The sequence below is a fragment of the Podarcis vaucheri genome (genome assembly GCF_965113315.1).
Source record: "Podarcis vaucheri genome assembly, chromosome: 16".
Taxonomy (NCBI): domain Eukaryota; kingdom Metazoa; phylum Chordata; class Lepidosauria; order Squamata; family Lacertidae; genus Podarcis; species Podarcis vaucheri.
In genome coordinates, this window is record NC_138754.1 from 29,702,243 (window position 1) to 29,720,156 (window position 17,914).

Here is a 17,914-nt window from a genome sequence, read left to right on the forward strand (position 1 = left end):
GCTGTCAACTTTTCCCTTTTCTTGCCAGGAATCCTATTCGGAATAAGGGAATCTCCCTTAAAAAAAGGGAAACGTTGACAGCTATATTAACAAATTTCTTACGGCATGGGTTACAGCAATCCACGTTTTGGGCAGCCAACGAAAGTTTATGGCGTAATAAATTGGTTGCATCTTTGCTGGGTCTCCTTATGGGCCATTGCAACGGTTTTGCTGTAATGTATTTTTCTCTCCCTTTTTTACAATTATGTTGCATGCCTTTGGCTCTTAATTTCTTTTGTAACTTGAGGACTCCTTTGAGGTGATCGACTCATAAGTCAAATAAATAATAATATTTATAATTAAGAACAACTGAAGGTGTCACAACACTCTTCGTTCTTTCTGAAACAGACCACTCCTCCTAATGCGAAGTACTAAGCAGCTTCTTCAGATACTACAGCTCCCATCAACCTTAACCATTGGGCTAAACTGGTTGGGGCTGAGGTCCATGCACAGGCACATTATGGTAAAAGAAACACAACCCTGCTCAGATTATTTATATTTATTTGCTATTTGTTTCATAAAAATTACACACCGCTTGGTTGTAAACAACAACCTCAAAGCGGTTTACAAAAAGATAAAACCATAAGATCAGGGGGGAGGGAATGTAGGAGACCTTAAAACATGCCATGCTAAAACATATTAAAATTTACATCTCCATTTCTAAACATAAAACACGCCAAAAGTCGCTCGCTTTTCCATCTATTTATTTATTTAAACCAACCAACCACTAGTTGAGCTTCGTGCGCCACTCTACACTCTCCGCCCCTCACGTCTCTCTATGTGCAAGGTTAGTATATTACTGGACCTCGGGAGCAGCCCACGGAGCGCCTCCTATTCCCCGCCCCCAGCAGCTGCTGAACTACAACTCCCATCAGCCCCATCCATCACAGCCCTTGCCAAAGGAGGAAGAAAGGCAACAAAGGCTGCCGGGAGCTGTAGTTCAGCCGGGACTGGTTCGCGATGGCCGGCGCCGTTCTCGCGAGATGTCCGACGCGAAGCCGGGCTGCCGGCCGCTGCCGCTGGAGAAGAAGGGAAGGGATGAGGGGAGGGGCCCACAGGCGCGCGAGAGGCCGCGAGTGACACTCTCGCTGTGAGGAGGCTCCTCGCAAGATGTCGGCTCTGGCCGTGGCGACGGCGGCGGCTGCCACCGCCGCGGCCGTGACCGCGGCGCGCTCGGAGAAGCCCAGCAGCCCGGGCTCGTCGAGGGGCTTCTACTTCAACACGGTGCTGTCTCTCGCCCGCTCGCTGGCCGTGCAGAGACCCGCTCCGCTGGAGAAGGTGAGGGAAGGAGGCGGCGCTGCCCGAGGCGACTGCCCGCTGCTCCCAGTTACCTCAGGGGTGGGTGGAGTGGGGGGTCTCGCTTACGTCACCGCGTACGGCGTAGGTGCGGGGGCGGGTCTGCGCTTCGCTCCTTGGACGACTTGCTTACGTTGTCTCGTTTCATTCCGTCATATTTGATTTGCAAAACAACCACTGCAGCAGAAAGTGCAACCCCTTTAATAATAATAATAATCAGCCCTTTAATAGTAATAATCAGTGCTAATAATAATCAATGTTTAGGGCTACTCTCATTCCCCCCCCCAATTTTTTTTATTGATTTTCACACACAAACAAATAAACGAACATAATAAACGAACATAAATCATCACCTTATTAAAACTAATCTTATTAACATTGTTAAGTGACTTCCTCCTATCCCCCTAGTTGAATTTCATTGCATATCCTTTTAACGGTTTTCCAAATCAAAATTCTTATAAACTTAACTTAATCACTTAACATCTTTCTTTCTTACCAATTCAGCATTAAACATATTAATTCATCACGTTACATATTTAAATCCTAAGCCTATCTGGTAATTGCAAGCTTTTTCCAATTAATTTAACTTAACGTATTTAACTAAGTCATCATTAAAATTCGTCCATTCTTCCTGGTACTCCTCCTTCTGGTCACGGACTCGACGTCCAATCAGGTCGACGTCCAGTCAGGTCGGCTAGCTCGGAAAAATCCATCATCTTCATCTGCCGTTCTTCCACAGTTGGTACTTCTTGCGAGGGCTACTCTCATTTTGACTCAATGAAAAATCACCATTTTATAGTTCAAATCTGGAAAAGTAAATACAGTAAATGGGCAAAAGTACAAAGATTCACAAAATGTTTAGGGGTTTGCGTACCCCTGCATCCCTCCAGAAAAAAAGCACTGATAAAAATAATAATTTCAAGACACGCCTAAAGAATTGCCTCAAGTTTCCTAGACCCCTGATCTGGGTAGGCTTAAGCCTTAAGTAAGGATCTTTCCTGGCCAAAAATAGGGCAGTGAAGAAAAAGGGGCCTGATTCGGATTAAGTTGATGGATTATTATGCCGAAATGGCAAAAAAAGGGACCGGAAGAATCAGAAATCAGGAAGCCCAAATTTGAATAAGGCATGGGATGGAATTTATAATTTATCTTTAAAAAATCATTGCAAACAGTTAAAATCATTATTAGGATTGGAATAACACTTGTAGTTAAATTGTGAATTTTGGATAAAAGATTTGGATGTGGGAGGAAATGACTAACAATGGGAGACCCACAAAGGGGAGGAGGGAAGTCCAGGAGATTCTGTTGGAATTTTTATGATGTATGTTGGATATGTGATTCTAAAACTTTAATTCGAAAAACCAAATAAGTAAATTTATTAAAAATAAGAAAAGGTTCCTGCTTGGTCTCCGTAGGCGGGGAGTTCCAAAGGGCCTTGGATAAATGGCCAGCTGCAGGGATGACAATTTGAACGAAAGGTTGGGGCTCCTTTGCCCCACATAATGGATCAATGGCAATGCCCATCAACTTTGGGAAGGGGGTGAAGATTGGCTCCTACGGCCAGCCAGGTTCTGACAAATGTGGGAACAGGTATTAAGTGGCACCTGTGGTGGGGGCCGGCTCACAAGGCAAGGTGAGGTGACTGCCTCAGACGGCAGGATCCGTAGGGGCAGAAGATCCTGATGTTTATTGCTTTTCATGTAGGTCTTCACTCACCCCTTTTTCTCTGGTGGGGAGTGGTGCCACCGTTTTGTTGGTTTGCCTCAGGTGCCGAAATGCCTGTAGTGGTGCCAGTTCTGCCTCCAATTGAGGCAGATCTCTCTTTTTTAAAAATAAAATAAAATATGCTTTTCAGGTTTCTACATTTCACTCATGTTACAATCATTTTAACATTTCAAAACTTGACTTCCTTCCACCTCTTTCTGCAGTTCCTTAAATTTATTTTTAATATCTTCTGCATATCCAAATTAACTTACCATATTTTTCCATGTATAAGACTAGGTTTTTCCCCTAAAAATAATGTCAAAAATTAGGGAGGCGTCTTATGCACAGATATATTTCCCCCCATTTTCTTAAATCCGAGTCCCCCAAAATAGGGGGTGTCTTATACATGGGGGCGTCTTATAGACAGAAAAATACGATAATTTGTTACCAGGCAGAGGGCCTTCTTGGTTGTGGCACCCGCCCAGTATACCTGACAGAGCGTCTCACCCCCCTTGTTCTGCCCAGACACTGAGGTCCAGCGCCAAGGGCCTTCTGGCGGTTCCCTCGCTGCAAAAAGCCAAGTTAAGGGAACCAGGCAGAGGGCCTTCTCAGTAGAGGCACCCGCCCTGTGGAATGCCCTCCCACCAAATGTCAAAGAGAAAAACAACTACCAGGCTTTTAGAAGACATCTGAAGGCAGCCCTGTTTAGGGAAGCTTTTAATGTTTAACAGACCATTGTATTTTAATATTTTGTAATTATTATTATTATTGTGTTTCTATTCCACTGTTCCTCCATAGAGCTCAAGGTGGCACATATGGTGCTCCCCCTCTCCGTATTATCCTCACAACAGCCCTGTGAGGTCGGTTAGACTGAGAGTTGGTGGCAAACCTAGAGAGCTTCATGGCTGAGTGAGGATTTGAACCCTGATTTTCCAAGTCCTAGTCTAACCCACTTACCACTACTCCACATGGCTTTCTTGGGAGTCGTAAGGGAAGGGAACTTGAGGGGAACTTGTGGCCCTCCATATGTTCCTGGACTATAAATTTAATCATCCCTGACCATTGGCCATGCTGGCTGAGGCTGATGCGATTTGGAGTTTAACAGTGTCTGGAGGGCCAGAGAATCTTGAAAGACCTGAAAAGACCTGGAAACCTCACTGCTGTGTGAAGGCATCCTTGCCAAGTCGGACATTGGCTCTTAACTGATGAGTTTGGATTAGGGTTGCGTGTTTCATGGTGCAATATGACATTTGAGGGGTTGAGCCACCTTCTCATTACCACAAGTAGACTTGGGATTTTTGTTACTGACAGCCCGGAATTGGCTGGTCCTAGCAAGCTCAGCTGCTGGGCCCTATCAGTGTCCCAGGGCACAATTCCCAAGCTCATCAAGGGCCAACAAGCTTTGGCCTTGATTTACCAAATAGTGCTGGAGGAGACTCTTGAGAGTCCCATGGACTGCAAGATCAAACCTCTCCATTCTTAAGAAAATCAGCCCTGAGTGCTCACTGGAAGAACAGATCCTGAAGCTGAGGCTCCAATACTTTGGCCACCTCATGAGAAGAGAAAACTCCCTGGAAAAGACCCTGATGCTGGGAAAGATGGAGGGCACAAGGAGAAGGGGACGACAGAGGACGAGATGGTTGGATAGTGTTCTCAAAGCTACCAACATGAGTCTGACCAAACTGCGGGAGGCAGTGGAAGACAGGAGTGCCTGGCGTGCTCTGGTCCAGGGGGTCACGAAGAGTTGGACACGACTAAATGACTAAACAACAACAACTGGACCACCAGCCCCTGCTGCATAGGAGACGTAGAATTGTTCAGTTGGAGGGGACCCTGAGAGTCATTTAGTCCAGCCCCCTGCAATGCAGGAATCTTAACTTGATCATATATGACAGATGGCCATTCAATCTCTGCTTAAACACCTCCAAGGAAGGAGAGTCCACTATCTACTGTTGAACAGCTCTTATTGTCAAAAAGTTCTTCCCAATGTTTAGTTGGAATATCCTTTTTTGTGACTTGAATCCATTGGTTTGGGTCCTACCCTTCAGAGAAGGAGAAAACAAGCTTGCTTCATCCTCCATGGGACAGCCCTTTGGATAGGCTAAGCCAGGGGTCAGCAAACATTTTCAGCAGGGGGCCGGTCCACTGTCCCTCAGACCTTGTGGGGGGCTGGACTACCGGTATATTTTGAAAAAAACAAATGAACAAATTCCCATGCCCCACAAATAACCCAGAGGTGCATTTTAAAGAAAAGGACACATTCTACTCATGTAAAAATACACTGATTCCTAGACCGTCTGCAGGCTGGATTTAGAAGGCGATTGGGCTGGATCTGGCTCCCGGGCCTTAGTTTGCCTACCCATGGGCTAAGCAGTGGTTTCAGGTGTAAGGTATTTTAGATAGTACCTCTGAACTGTAATAGCCATTCAACACAGAAATACCGTATTTTTCGCACCATAGGGCGCACCGAACCATAGGGCGCACCCAGTTTTTAGGGGGGGAATTCAAGAAAAAAAATCTTTTTTCCCCCCGCAGCCCCAAAGAGCAGCGTACAGGCTACACACAACCTCTCCCTGCCGGAGGGGTTGCGTGCAGCTATGGAACAAGCCAAGGCAGCGAGCGGGATGGATCCCGCTCGCTGTTTTGGCTTCCCCTAGCCCCGTGCAGCCTCTCCTTGGCGGAGGGGCTGCACAGGGCTTTCCTGGCTTTACTGGGAGGTGGGGGGATTCCCTCACCTCTCCCAAAAGCCCGCAGAAGCCGTGCAAACCCTTTAAAGAGATCGCGGCTTCTCTTGGCTTATCTGGGAGGCGGGGGGATTCCCCCACCTCCCGCAAAACCAGCAGAAGCCGCGCGCCTTTTAAAAGGGCTGCACGGCTTCTCCTGGCTTTCCTGGGAGGCGGAGGGATTCCCCCGCCTCCCGCAAAATCAGGCTCCCCCCCCCGCCAGCCTTCTAACCAAGTCGGGGGACAGCGGGAAGGGCGCGCTGCGCCCCTGCCGCTGTCCCCCGAGTTTGCGGGGCTGGCGACGGGGAGGAGCAGGCTTCCCCCCCCGCCAGCCTTCTAACCAAGTCGGGGGACAGCGGCAAAGGCGCGCTGCGCCCCTGCCGCTGTCCCCCGAGTTTGCGGGGCTGGCGACGGGGAGGAGCAGGCTTCTCCCCCCGCCAGCCTTCTAGCCAAGTCGGGGGACAGCGGCAAAGGCACGCTGCGCCTCTGTCGCTGTCCCCCGAGTTTGCGGGGCTGGCGACGGGGAGGAGCAGGCTTCTCCCCCCGCCAGCCTTCTAGACAAGTCGGGGGACAGCGGCAAAGGCGCGCTGCGCCCCTGCCGCTGTCCCCCGAGTTTCCGGGGCTGGCGACGGGGAGGAGCAGGCTTCTCCCCCCGCCAGCCTTCTAGACAAGTCGGGGGACAGCGGCAAAGGCGCGCTGCGCCCCTGCCGCTGTCCCCCGAGTTTGCGGGGCTGGCGACGGGGAGGAGCAGGCTTCTCCCCCCGCCAGCCTTCTAGACAAGTTGGGGGACAGCAGCAAAGGCGCGCTGCGCCCCTGCCGCTGTCCCCCGAGTTTGCGGGGCTGGCGACGGGGAGAAGCAGGCTTCTCCCCCCGCCAGCCTTCTAGACAAGTCGGGGGACAGCGGCAAAGGCGCGCTGCGCCCCTGCCGCTGTCCCCCGAGTTTGCGGGGCTGGCGACGGGGAGGAGCAGGCTTCTCCCCCCGCCAGCCTTCTAGCCAAGTCGGGGGACAGCGGCAAAGGCGCGCTGCGCCTCTCCCGCTGTCCCCCGAGTTTGCGGGGCTGGCGACGGGGAGGAGCAGGCTTCTCCCTTCGCCAGCCTTGTAGACAAGTCGGGGGACAGCGGCAAAGGCGCGCTGCGCCCCTGCCGCTGTCCCCCGAGTTTGTGGGGCTGGCGACGGGGAGGAGCAGGCTTCTCCCCCCGCCAGCCTTCTAGACAAGTCGGGGGACAGCGGCAAAGGCGCGCTGCGCCCCTGCCGCTGTCCCCCGAGTTTGCGGGGCTGGCGACGGGGAGGAGCAGGCTTCTCCCCCCGCCAGCCTTCTAGCCAAGTCGGGGGACAGCGGCAAAGGCGCGCTGCGCCTCTCCCGCTGTCTCCCGAGTTTGCGGGGCTGGCGATGGGGAGGAGCAGGCTTCTCCCCCCGCCAGCCTTCTAGCCAAGTCGGGGAGCAGCGGGAAAGGCGCGCTGCGCCTCTCCCGCTGTCTCCCGAGTTTGCGGGGCTGGCGACAGGGAGGAGCAGGCTCCCCCCCGCCAGCCTTCTAACCAAGTCGGGGGGCAGCGGGAAGGGCGCGCTGCGCCTCTCCCGCTGTCCCCCGAGCTTGTGGGGCTGGCGGTGGGGCTCTCCATAGGACGCACACACATTTCCCCTTCATTTTTGGAGGGGAAAAAGTGCGTCCTATAGTGCGAAAAATACGGTAGTTCAACTTGCATAAAACTTGCATAAAACCATGCTTAAGGAAACATAACTATTGTGGTGTTTGAATTGGCAGAGACAGCATGAGAAACCATGATTTGACGTGGGTTTGCACTTCATGGTTTGTGCAAATTGTTTTGCTATGGTGTTTGAATTGATAAACTATATCTATGGCCATCACTGCCTCTGGACATGGCTGTTCCTAGGGACTGAAGTGATGAGCAGAAGGAGAATAAAAACAGACAGTTCAAAACTAATGTGTGCCTAGAAGTTTGGAAATCATGTTTTAGATTCTCACTGGTGCTTGGTACAAACCATGTTTTTAGTGGGATGCCTGAACTGAGCATGCCTGTAAGTGTATGAGGATAAAAGTAATGGAGTCTTGATAAAGCTGATAAATCAGCAAACAAACAAATCACATAAATCCCAAAATGGTCATTTTTAAAAAACTGTTCTGTAGGTAATTGAATGGTCTATCTTTTTATTACAGCTTTTTAGTAGTTTTGCATAGCTTGGCAAATTAATTATATATGAAAGTGAAGGAAGGTGAGGACAGGTGACCTTACCTAGGCCCGAAGTCACCCCCCACCGAAGCAGGTTCAAAGCTTCTCAAAGCTTTTCAAAATCATTTTCTCAGCAGCTAAGCATCAGAAACATTCCGCTCTGCTGTAACAAAAGGTAGAGAACAGTCCATTGTTTCTCAGGCCTTTCTCATGCCTTCTGGCCTTGTTAAAGAACCACATTGCAACTTACTTTCTGTCCGGGAACCATGCCAGAACAAGAGATTGAAACATATCTGAACACTCTGAAACCCCTTTCCTGGGAAGGGTGCCAAGAGTCCACAATAGTCCCAAGACAGCTTTCTGTTCATGCTCAGAGGAACTCATGGGGCAGGACTCTGGAAGGAGGAGGAGAAAGGGGGAGGAAACTGGAAGGGGTATATATGTTCTGTGCACATGACTGTGAACTTTGTGCATGCTTTTTGTGACTTATCACACTTGCTCCTTCTACCAGTTCATGGATGGTAGAAATAAAAGCCTTTTCTCCGAAACTATTCCTTGAGCGTCTGTTGACTCCCACTTCCCTTTTCCCAGGCGCAATACTTTTCCCACCCGAGGGAAGCTTCATAAGGCTACAAAAGTGGAAGGACTTTATTATAAGATTTTCTTTACAAAATATGAAATTGATGGGAAATTGTTTAAAATATACCACATTTTTTGCTCTATAAGACTCACCTTTTCCCTCCTAAAAAGTAAGGGGAAATGTGTGTGCATCTTATGGAGCGAATGCAGGCTGCGCAGCTATCCCAGAAGCCAGAACAGCAAGAGGGATTGCTGCTTTCACTGCGCAGCGATCTCTCTTGCTGTTCTGGCTTCTGAGATTCAGAATATTTTTTTTCTTGTTTTTCTCCTCCAAAAACTAGGTGCATCTTGTAGTCTGGTGCGTCTTATAGAGCGAAAAATATGATATGTTTGTTACGAGGATCACTGAATTGGTTTGAACACCCAACGTCAACATGTTTTTCTCTTCTATGTTTAACGCAGGGCAACATCAAAAGGGGTAGTGGTTTAGCATGAAGTTGGATATGCAGCATATACTATAGGCATGTCTGACCAGTCAGGTACAAGCTGATTTCCTTGCTTGTTTTGTTTTAGTGTTAAACAAAACAAAAACCCTGAACAATTTAACATTGTTCAGAGCTCTGTAACTTGTTATGTGCAGATCTATTAGGCAAGGGCAGGCTTACTGGAATCAGATCATGGGTCCTTTTTGGGGTGTGTGCTCTAAACCCCAGAATAATCATGGCTAACTATTGCAAACATATTATGAATCATTAAGGATGAATCGGCATATAACGTTTGCGGAAGGCTCTTTTTCCAATCAATTTAATAAGAGAATTTTAGAAAGAAGTACCTTCAGGTGCCAAACCCTGGCGAGACTAATTTTAGTTTGGGAGAGTACTAATCAAGGAGGACACTTAGTACCCTTATGTAACAGTACTGAAACTACGATTCCTTTTAGAACTTGCAATATAATCCATTTGCCTACTTACCATTACAAACAAGTGGATTATATTGCAATGTTGTAGATCAGGGGTGGAGAACCTGTGGCTCTTCAGATATGGACGGAATAGAACTTGCATCATTTCCAATGCGCCTGCTGGAGGAGAATTGGAATCGAATATCTCCAGGGCCACAGGTTCCCCCCCACTCCTCTCATAGCTGAAGTTAACATATGCAGCGCCTGCCTGTGTATGTTCACCCAGAAGTAAGCCCTGCTGAATTGAGTGGCTTTGTCTTTCAAGTAGATTAAATCGGATTGCAATTTATGGCAGTCTCGCTTATGTCCCATTGAAATCATTGTGGCAAGTTAGTCACGACAAGCTTAAATCCCATTGAAATCAATGGGACTAGCTTTGGCTGCAATCCTGTGCCCTCTCACCTGCTAATAAGCTCCATTGAATTCAGTGGGACTTCTGAGTAAACATGCATAAAATTGCACTGTGACTTAGTCTGGATCCAACATGCTGGGTTCAATTCTTATTTCCAAATAAGTTTCTAATTTTTATTCATTCATTTATTGCATTTACAGTGGTACCTCGGGTTAAGTACTTAATTCGTTCTGGAGGTCCGTTCTTAACCTGAATCTGTTCTTAACCTGAAGCACCACTTTAGCTAATGGGGCCTCCTGCTGCTGCTGCGCCGCCGGAGCCCGATTTCTGTTCTTATCCTGAAGCAAAGTTCTTAACCTGAAGCACTATTTCTGGGTTAGCGGAGTGTGTAACCTGAAGCGTCTGTAACTTGAAGCGTATGTAACCCGAGGTACCACTTTATGACGAATCCGTTAGATAAAGAATTCAGAATTCAGAATAGCTATTCAGACTGCAGAATAGCACTATTTCTGGGTTAGCGGAGTCTGTAACCTGAAGCATATGTAACCCAAGGTACCACTGTATATCCCACCTTTTTTCTCAAGGTGGTTCTATGGTTCTCCTCCTCATTTAATCTTCACAACAACCCTGTGAGGACAGGTGGGCAAGGCTGAGAGGCATAAGGTCACCCTGTGAGCTTCACGACCAAGTGGGGTTTTGAACCCTGGTCTCCCAGGTCCTTGTCCAACACTAATTACTATGTCACACTGGCTCTCGGGGGAAATTATGGCTGCAATCCTCTACACCAGGGGTCTGCAACCCGTGGCTCTGGAGCCGCATGCGGCTCTTTTACACCTTTGCCGCGGCTCCGGGGCGGATACTAGCGAGGGGAGGAGGCGCATTGTGCGCCACGACACTCCCCACTGTGGCGGGCGCTGTACTGGCTGTGACGTCGCATGGGGGCGGTGCGTGCGTTAGTCATGCACCGTCCCGACGTCACCTTCCCGCCCTCTGTCAGATCGCGGCTCCGGAGATATATTTGTTTTAAATGTCGCAATGGTTTTGCGGCTCCCAGGTTTTTTTCCCTTCGGAAACGGGTCCAAGTGGCTCTTTTTGTCTTAAAGGTTGCAGACCCCTGCTCTACACGTATCATACCTGGTAGTAAGCTAGGTCAGTAAGCCTGAACACGATGTGGTTTATCTCCAAGTAAACATGCATAGGATTGTATTGCTAGTCATTTGATTTTTTTTTTTAACTGATCCCATTTTATGCTCTTTTTTTAATGCTACTGGGCTTTTGAGAATACTTGCTTTTTGTGCACCATGCGACGCCAATCACACACAGAAATTGTTTTGAACACTGGGTGAGAACGAACACAGATTTTAATGCTTAAATTTGGCAGGCTTATCTGCTGTTTAATTGTGAAGATTTAAATCCATCAGGCACACCTTATTGGGAAACATTGTGTGCTTTAGCAATAGCCATGAGCATGTCGAATGTGTTGGCTCAGCAATACCAGTATCACTGAATGGTCAAGAACAGTTTCTGCCTACAAAACCGAGCCACGGCTGAACCATGTAATTCTTACAAACACACACACAAGTACTTTATGGATCCTAAAAAGCTACTAATAGAATAAGACTCTATGCATTTTTCTGGGAGTAAGCAACAGTGAACACAGTGGGACTTACTTCTGAGTAGGCATGCCTAGGATTGCATTGTTAGTTTGTTTAGAGGTGGGCGCTTCTGTCCAAGATGGGTGGTTGGTCCCATTGCATGAACAAAACACCTTTTTTTGGGGGTATGAAAGTTGTTCAGTATTGCAGACTAAAATAAAATAAGTAAATGTTGCTGCAGAGAGCCAACGTGGCTGAAAGGAGAGAGAAGGATGCAGCTGCCTGGAGACAAATTATTTCCACCTTGTTGTTTGTTTTTCCCCTGTGTGCTTGCATTTCACTTCGCCAAACCCTCCTTAACGTCATTCTCCTCCCATCTGTCTTTCTGATACCCATCTGTTTAATCATTTAATTGTTTGATACTACCCAACAGCCTGTGAAACTGCCCATGTTTGGAACCCTGCTTTATTGAGTTGGGGGCCTCTTTGTTGGTGATGTCCTGGCTATGAACTCCTTCTTTTGGGAGGCTCATTTGTGCACCCACCCACCACTGTTCACCATTAGCCACCAAGGCAAGTCCCTGTTGTTCCAGCCTATGTTGACCTTGTGCTCCATACTGCTACCTCTTCTGCTGGTTACATAATGCTTCTGCTTATTTATTACTTAAAAGACACATTAAACCTCCTTTCAGGACACATGCCTTCACAAGGAGACGTGCAAAATTCCAAAATGTGTTAATATGCAGCTGCCAAACCTGCACATGCACTCAAATCCTAAGACTCATCTCCATCAGCAGGAGTATTTGGGTATGGTTGCTTCCACCCACAACTTTTAAATGGACTCATGGCTTAAAAGGACACCATTTTGTTCCTGTGGAATGGGTGGTGAGATGATTGTGCTACTGATATTTGCAAATGGCTTGCTGAGCTTTAGCATGGTGGTATGGAAGGGGCTTAGAGCTGTAGATGAAAATGTCCGGGTCTTTTTAAATCCTTAACGTGTACTGTTGTTGCCGGCAGGTATGCCTTTTTAACAGATATTTTCACACACCCTGTTTTGCTTCTTATAGGTACAGAAACTACTCTGCATGTGCCCAGTTGACATCCATGGGATCTTTCAGCTGGATGAGCGTCGTAGAGATGCTGTGATTGCTTTGGGAATTTTTCTAATCGAGTCTGACTTGCAGGTACAATATGCTTCTTACTCTAAAATATGTTTGTTTACTTGACGGAATTTATACTCTGCCAGTTCAACAGCTTTCAAAAAGTTTTAAATCCTCATAAAACTAAACAAACAAAAAACAAACAAACAAACAAACAAACAAAAAACATGTAATATAAAAGAGTAGCATAAAAGCAATATACTGAAGTTTAAAGAGCCTGGTAAAACAAAACTATCTTCTTGGTCAGGGGTCAGCATCCTTTTTCAGCCATGGGCCGGTCCACCATCCCTCAGACCATGTGGTGGGCCGGACTATAGGTTTTTTTTTTTGGGGGGGAATGAACGAATTCCTATGCCCCACAAATAACCCAAAGATGCATTTTAAATAAAAGGACACATTCTACTCATGTAAAAACACGCTGATTCCTGGACCGTCTGCGGGCCGGATTGAGAAGGCGATTGGGCCGCATCTGGCCCCCAGGCCTTAGGTTGCTTCCCCTGTTCTTGGTGCTGAAATCACATCTAGGTAGGTGTTTGGTGGGCCTCCTTGAGAAGTTCTTTCCACGGTTAGGGTGCCACCACCAAGTAAGTGCTTTTTCTTTGTAGCTGTTCACTGCATCTCAGTTGGGGGGGGGGCACCCAAAAAGGGGCCTCCATTAAAACTCCTACTGGAATGTTTTAATTTGATCTGTAGCATCAGATTTAGTTAGCGATTTGGCTTTGAAAGGATATTAAAGCTGTGTGGCAATAAACATAATCAGATGGCTGTTCCTTTTCCTCTGCATGCAATATCTAGTTTCACAATCTTCTTGCCTTTGCCTTCAGAACTTTCCATGGCCTTGTCCCTTTGTATATCCCCGGGCTTATTTCCTGTTGCGTCCTTTCCTGTGTGATTCGGCTCCACCACATACCGTTGTCTGAAGATGTCCCACATCCAGAAATCTCTTCACTCAATTCCGCTTGGTTCCTGGTACTAACTGCCTCTTTGAATGTCTCCTTGTACCCACGAGCTTTATTTCTGTTAAGTCCCTCCTCAAAGTTTGCCTTTTTCTGGGAGACCTTTGTATCCGTCCCCTAATCCCCATGTCTTATCATAACCGAGGCAAAGCCCATGTAATTGAAATAATCATATCTTCTTCCCCTTTCTATCCACCCATAAATTACCTGTATTCCTTTACTGTTTGCCTGAGTCTATTTTAGATTGTTGACCTCACCACCTTGGGGCAGGAACTGTCATACCGGATATTTGTAAAGCACCATGTACATAGATGTCACTGTGTTAATTTAGTAAATTAATTCAGATGGCTCTAAAATTTCCTCTTTCCATTCCAGCATAAAGATACTCTTGTTCCTTATCTTCTCCGGCTGTTAAGGGGCCTTTCCAAAGTCCAATGGATAGAAGAAAGCAATTCACGCAAAAGCAGAGGTGAGGTTTTAGATTCTTGTTGTCAGGATTTGGTCCTTGGTGGCCTTTTTTGTGTGTAAGTAATTGACTAAGTTTTGTAAGTGCAATCCTATGCATACCTGCTCAGAAATAAATCCCATTGAGTTCAATGAGACTTACTCCCAGGCAGTGTTATTTTGGTAAAAAGATGAGGTAAAAGGTAAAGGTACCCCTGACCATTAGGTCCAGTCATGGCCGACTCTGGGTTTGCGGCGCTCATCTCGCTTTATTGGCCGAGGAAGCCAGCATGACTAAGCCACTTCTGGCAAACCAGAGCAGCGCACGGAAACACCGTTTACCTTCCCACCGGAGCGGTACCTATTTATCTACTTGCACTTTGACATGCTTTCGAACTGCTAGGTTGGCAGGAGCAGGACCAAGCAACGGGAGCTCACCCCATCGCGGGGATTCGAACCACCAACCTTCTGATTGGCAATCCCTAGGCTCTGTGGTTTAACCCACAGCACCACCTGTGTCCCTTGGAAGATGAGGTACTGGTACTCATATTTTGATAAAAGTGCTGTGGGTGCCAGCATGAAATAGTTGCCATGCGTAGCAAAGAAAAGCAGTGATGGTACTCTGTATAGTGGTACCTCGGGTTACGAATTTAATTCGTACCGGAGGTCTGTTAGCAGAGTTTGTAACCCGAGGTACCACCGTACTGGTGTACACTGTCACAAAAAGAAAGCAGTGCTCCCAGGTAAATGTGTAAATAAGTGTTGGGGATTCTTTTTCAGCCCCACACGACATCCAAACTGGAAAACTAGCACTGTTAACTAATCAGAAGCTGATGCTGCTTTGATATTCTGGTCTATAAGCCATGCTTAAATTATGGTTTCCCATAGGAATATGTAGTTTAATAAATCACAGTATCTTTTTCAAAGCTGTGCTAGCAAGGGCAGGAATGAGGATCGGGCACACGACTAACTCTCAGTCCAGTAAACCATGGTTTGTCTGAACTTGACCTTAAACAATTTGTGACTTGTGATGGATTGCAGTTGTTGCTGTGTGCTAGTCATAATCTTGATGTGTCTTTACCATACTTGTAGGCATGCTTCCGATTCCAGAAAACTTCAGTTTCTGTTTGGTGACTTTGTTGTCAGATGTGGCTTACAGGGATTCTGTTCTGAGAGAACAGGTAAAATTCACCGGGAAAATGGGGCATGCACGTCTTGGGTAGTAAAATAAACATTTCCTGTATTAATCATAGTTCCATAACTTGTGTATCAACAGCTTTTTTAAAAAAACAAACAAACCCTGAAAATATTTATTGACTAAGGCAGCTTAAGTAATGACATTTGAACAGATATATACATTATTAAATAATAATGAAATCAGGAGTTGTCCTCCTTCTTTTTCTCTGCCCCCCCCCCCACCAGGGAATTAATAGTACAAATCCTTCTAAATGTTCTCATTCTTTAGTGTATTAATTACACTAAAAGCTTATATGGAGCAACTCATAAGAGGGCTTCTAAAATGCGGACAGTTTACCAAACTTTCTCCTTTCTGCTAGCAATTCCTTTAAGTCAGCAGTCCTTTTAGCAGTCTGTTTAGGGAAGTTTTTAATGACTGATGTTTTAATGTATTTTTAATCTTTTGTTAGAAGCCGTCCAGGCTGGCTGGGGTATAAACAATAATTATATTACATTACATTACGTTACATTATATTATATTATATTATATTATATTATGTTATGTTATGTTATGTTATGTTATGTTACGTTACGTTACGTTACGTTACGTTACGTTACGTTACATTTCTACCATGCTGTAAAAAGTTGCCATGATGCTGATCATTGCAAAGTTCTCAGACCATTACAGACGGTTTTGGTGACTTTACATACATTGATTTCATTGACACAAATGACAAATAGGATCTAGTAGAATCTAGAATCCTATCATAGTAGAGTCAATAAGATCTACTTTTTTGTCCCCTTGTATATCAAGCAGCAATTGATTTCCCATATATGCTAAGGGTGTGAATTATCATATTTAAGGAAAGTGTCCCTGATAAGAGCCCCTTTCAGAAGTGTTCCTTCACATGTTCACTGAGTATGGAGAAGGAGGGCATGCCCAGAGTTCCTTCTTCCAATGTAATGACCCTTGATCCTTTGAAAATGGAGCCTTCATGCACACAGCTATTCATGTGTGGGCTTCCCATTCAGACCTGTTGCCAAATATGCAGAGGTTAAGAGTGGGGCTGCTAGGTGTGGTAACATTGGTGGGTTAGGCTTGGTACAACCCTGTTCCCTCTGCACACATTTGGTTAACATGTAAAGAGCACCGATGAAATTCGGTCTAAAGGAAATTGTTTTGTATAATTTCCTATAATTATGCTGTCTCGTGATATTCTGCGCACTTAATTTTAAACATTAATGCCTCTCCCCCAAAAAACCTGGCTGAAATTATAGAGTGCAGTGCTAAAATTCCCACTTTATCTTAGTGTTGCACCTTTAAGGTGCCATACTCTTGCACTGCAGATTGAAATTCATCCCATCTGTCGATTTTAAAAATGCCTGTTTTGGTTATTTCAGATTTTAGAGGCAATTTTGCAAGTGATGCAGGTCCTCCTGGGAATGTGCCAGTCCCCAGAAATCCAGGATAAAGGTATTGAAAATGTTCCAGTAGGTGCTGCTGGTTTTATTATTACAAATGTAAATTCAATTGTGCGCTCCCACTCTCTAGTTACCATTATGCTGTATGGTGTATTTCACGGTGGGCTGATTTCCCCTGAAACCTGCTCCCTTGAGGTTCCTCAGAACATTTCTGAGTAGAACTTGTGGTCCTTTGTTCTTGCAAATTGAGAGTCTGGTTCATCACAGCACCCTCTTATTGGCTTCTTCCATTTTTCTGTGTCCTGATTCCTCCCTCTTCCGTCTCCTGGATTCACCACTGTGTACAATTACCGTATTTTTTGCTCTATAAGACTCACCTTTTCCCTCCTAAAAAGAAAGGGGAAATGTGTGTGCGTCTTAAGGAGCGAATGCAGCTGCGCAGCTATCCCAGAAGCCAGAACAGCAAGAGGGATCGCTGCTTTCGTTGCGCAGCGATCCCTCTTGCTGTTCTGGTTTCTGAGATTCAGAATATTTTTTTTCTTGTTTTCCTCCTCCAAAAACTAGGCGCATATTATGGTCTGGTGCGTCTTATAGAGCGAAAAATACGGTAATACAGAAATTACTCCTCCTCTTTCCCACGGTACCACGCTCCTTTATTCACCTCATCAGACTTCTCTTTGGCTCTTAGGAACTGAGGTTGACACATTTCTTGGACTATATCACCCCTGACCCTTGGCCATACTGATTGGGGCAGATAAAAGCTGAACTCCAGCACCAGACTGGAGAAGGCTGATACGTAGGCTCAGTTTAGATGTAACTGGAAACCATGGCTTTCCGTTATGTAAATGAGCAGAGCTGAACCTTGGATTTACATGCCTCCATTCTCTGTCCTTTTTCATGGAAATGGGAAAAAGATCAGAAGCATCTTCTCTTTGCAGTTCCCTGGAATAAATGTTCCTGTGGCTTGTGCAAAGTCTACTTAGTGCGGGCACAGGCAAACTCGGCCCTCCAGATGTTTTGGGTCTACAATTCCCATCATCCCTGACCACTGGTCTGTTAACTAGGGATCATGGGAGTTGTAGTCCCAAAACATCTGGAGGGCCGAGTTTGCCTATGCCTGACATAGTGAAATCAATTCAGGTTCTGAAAGGGAACCAGACGGGGGGCCTTCTCAGTAGTGGTGCCCTCCCTGTGGAACGGCATCTCTTCAGATGGCAAGGAGATAAAGAATTGCACAACTTTTAGAAGACACCTGAAAGCAGCCCCGTATCGGGAGGTTTTTAACGTTTGATGTATTATGTTTTTATATATTCTGTA

At 46.3% G+C, this 17,914-nt stretch overlaps 1 protein-coding gene across 1 annotated transcript in view; it reads left to right on the forward strand.

The window, feature by feature from the left end:
- The first annotated feature begins 598 nt into the window (after nt 1-598).
- Nucleotides 599-17,914, forward strand: part of PI4KA (phosphatidylinositol 4-kinase alpha) — a 107,042-nt gene continuing 89,726 nt past the window's right edge. The window contains exons 1-5 of the mRNA XM_082202973.1: nt 599-1,317; nt 12,507-12,623; nt 13,931-14,024; nt 15,092-15,180; nt 16,577-16,649. Coding sequence (XP_082059099.1) covers nt 1,150-1,317; nt 12,507-12,623; nt 13,931-14,024; nt 15,092-15,180; nt 16,577-16,649 — 541 coding nt within the window. The 5' untranslated portion in view covers nt 599-1,149. The remainder of the gene's footprint in view (nt 1,318-12,506; nt 12,624-13,930; nt 14,025-15,091; nt 15,181-16,576; nt 16,650-17,914) is intronic.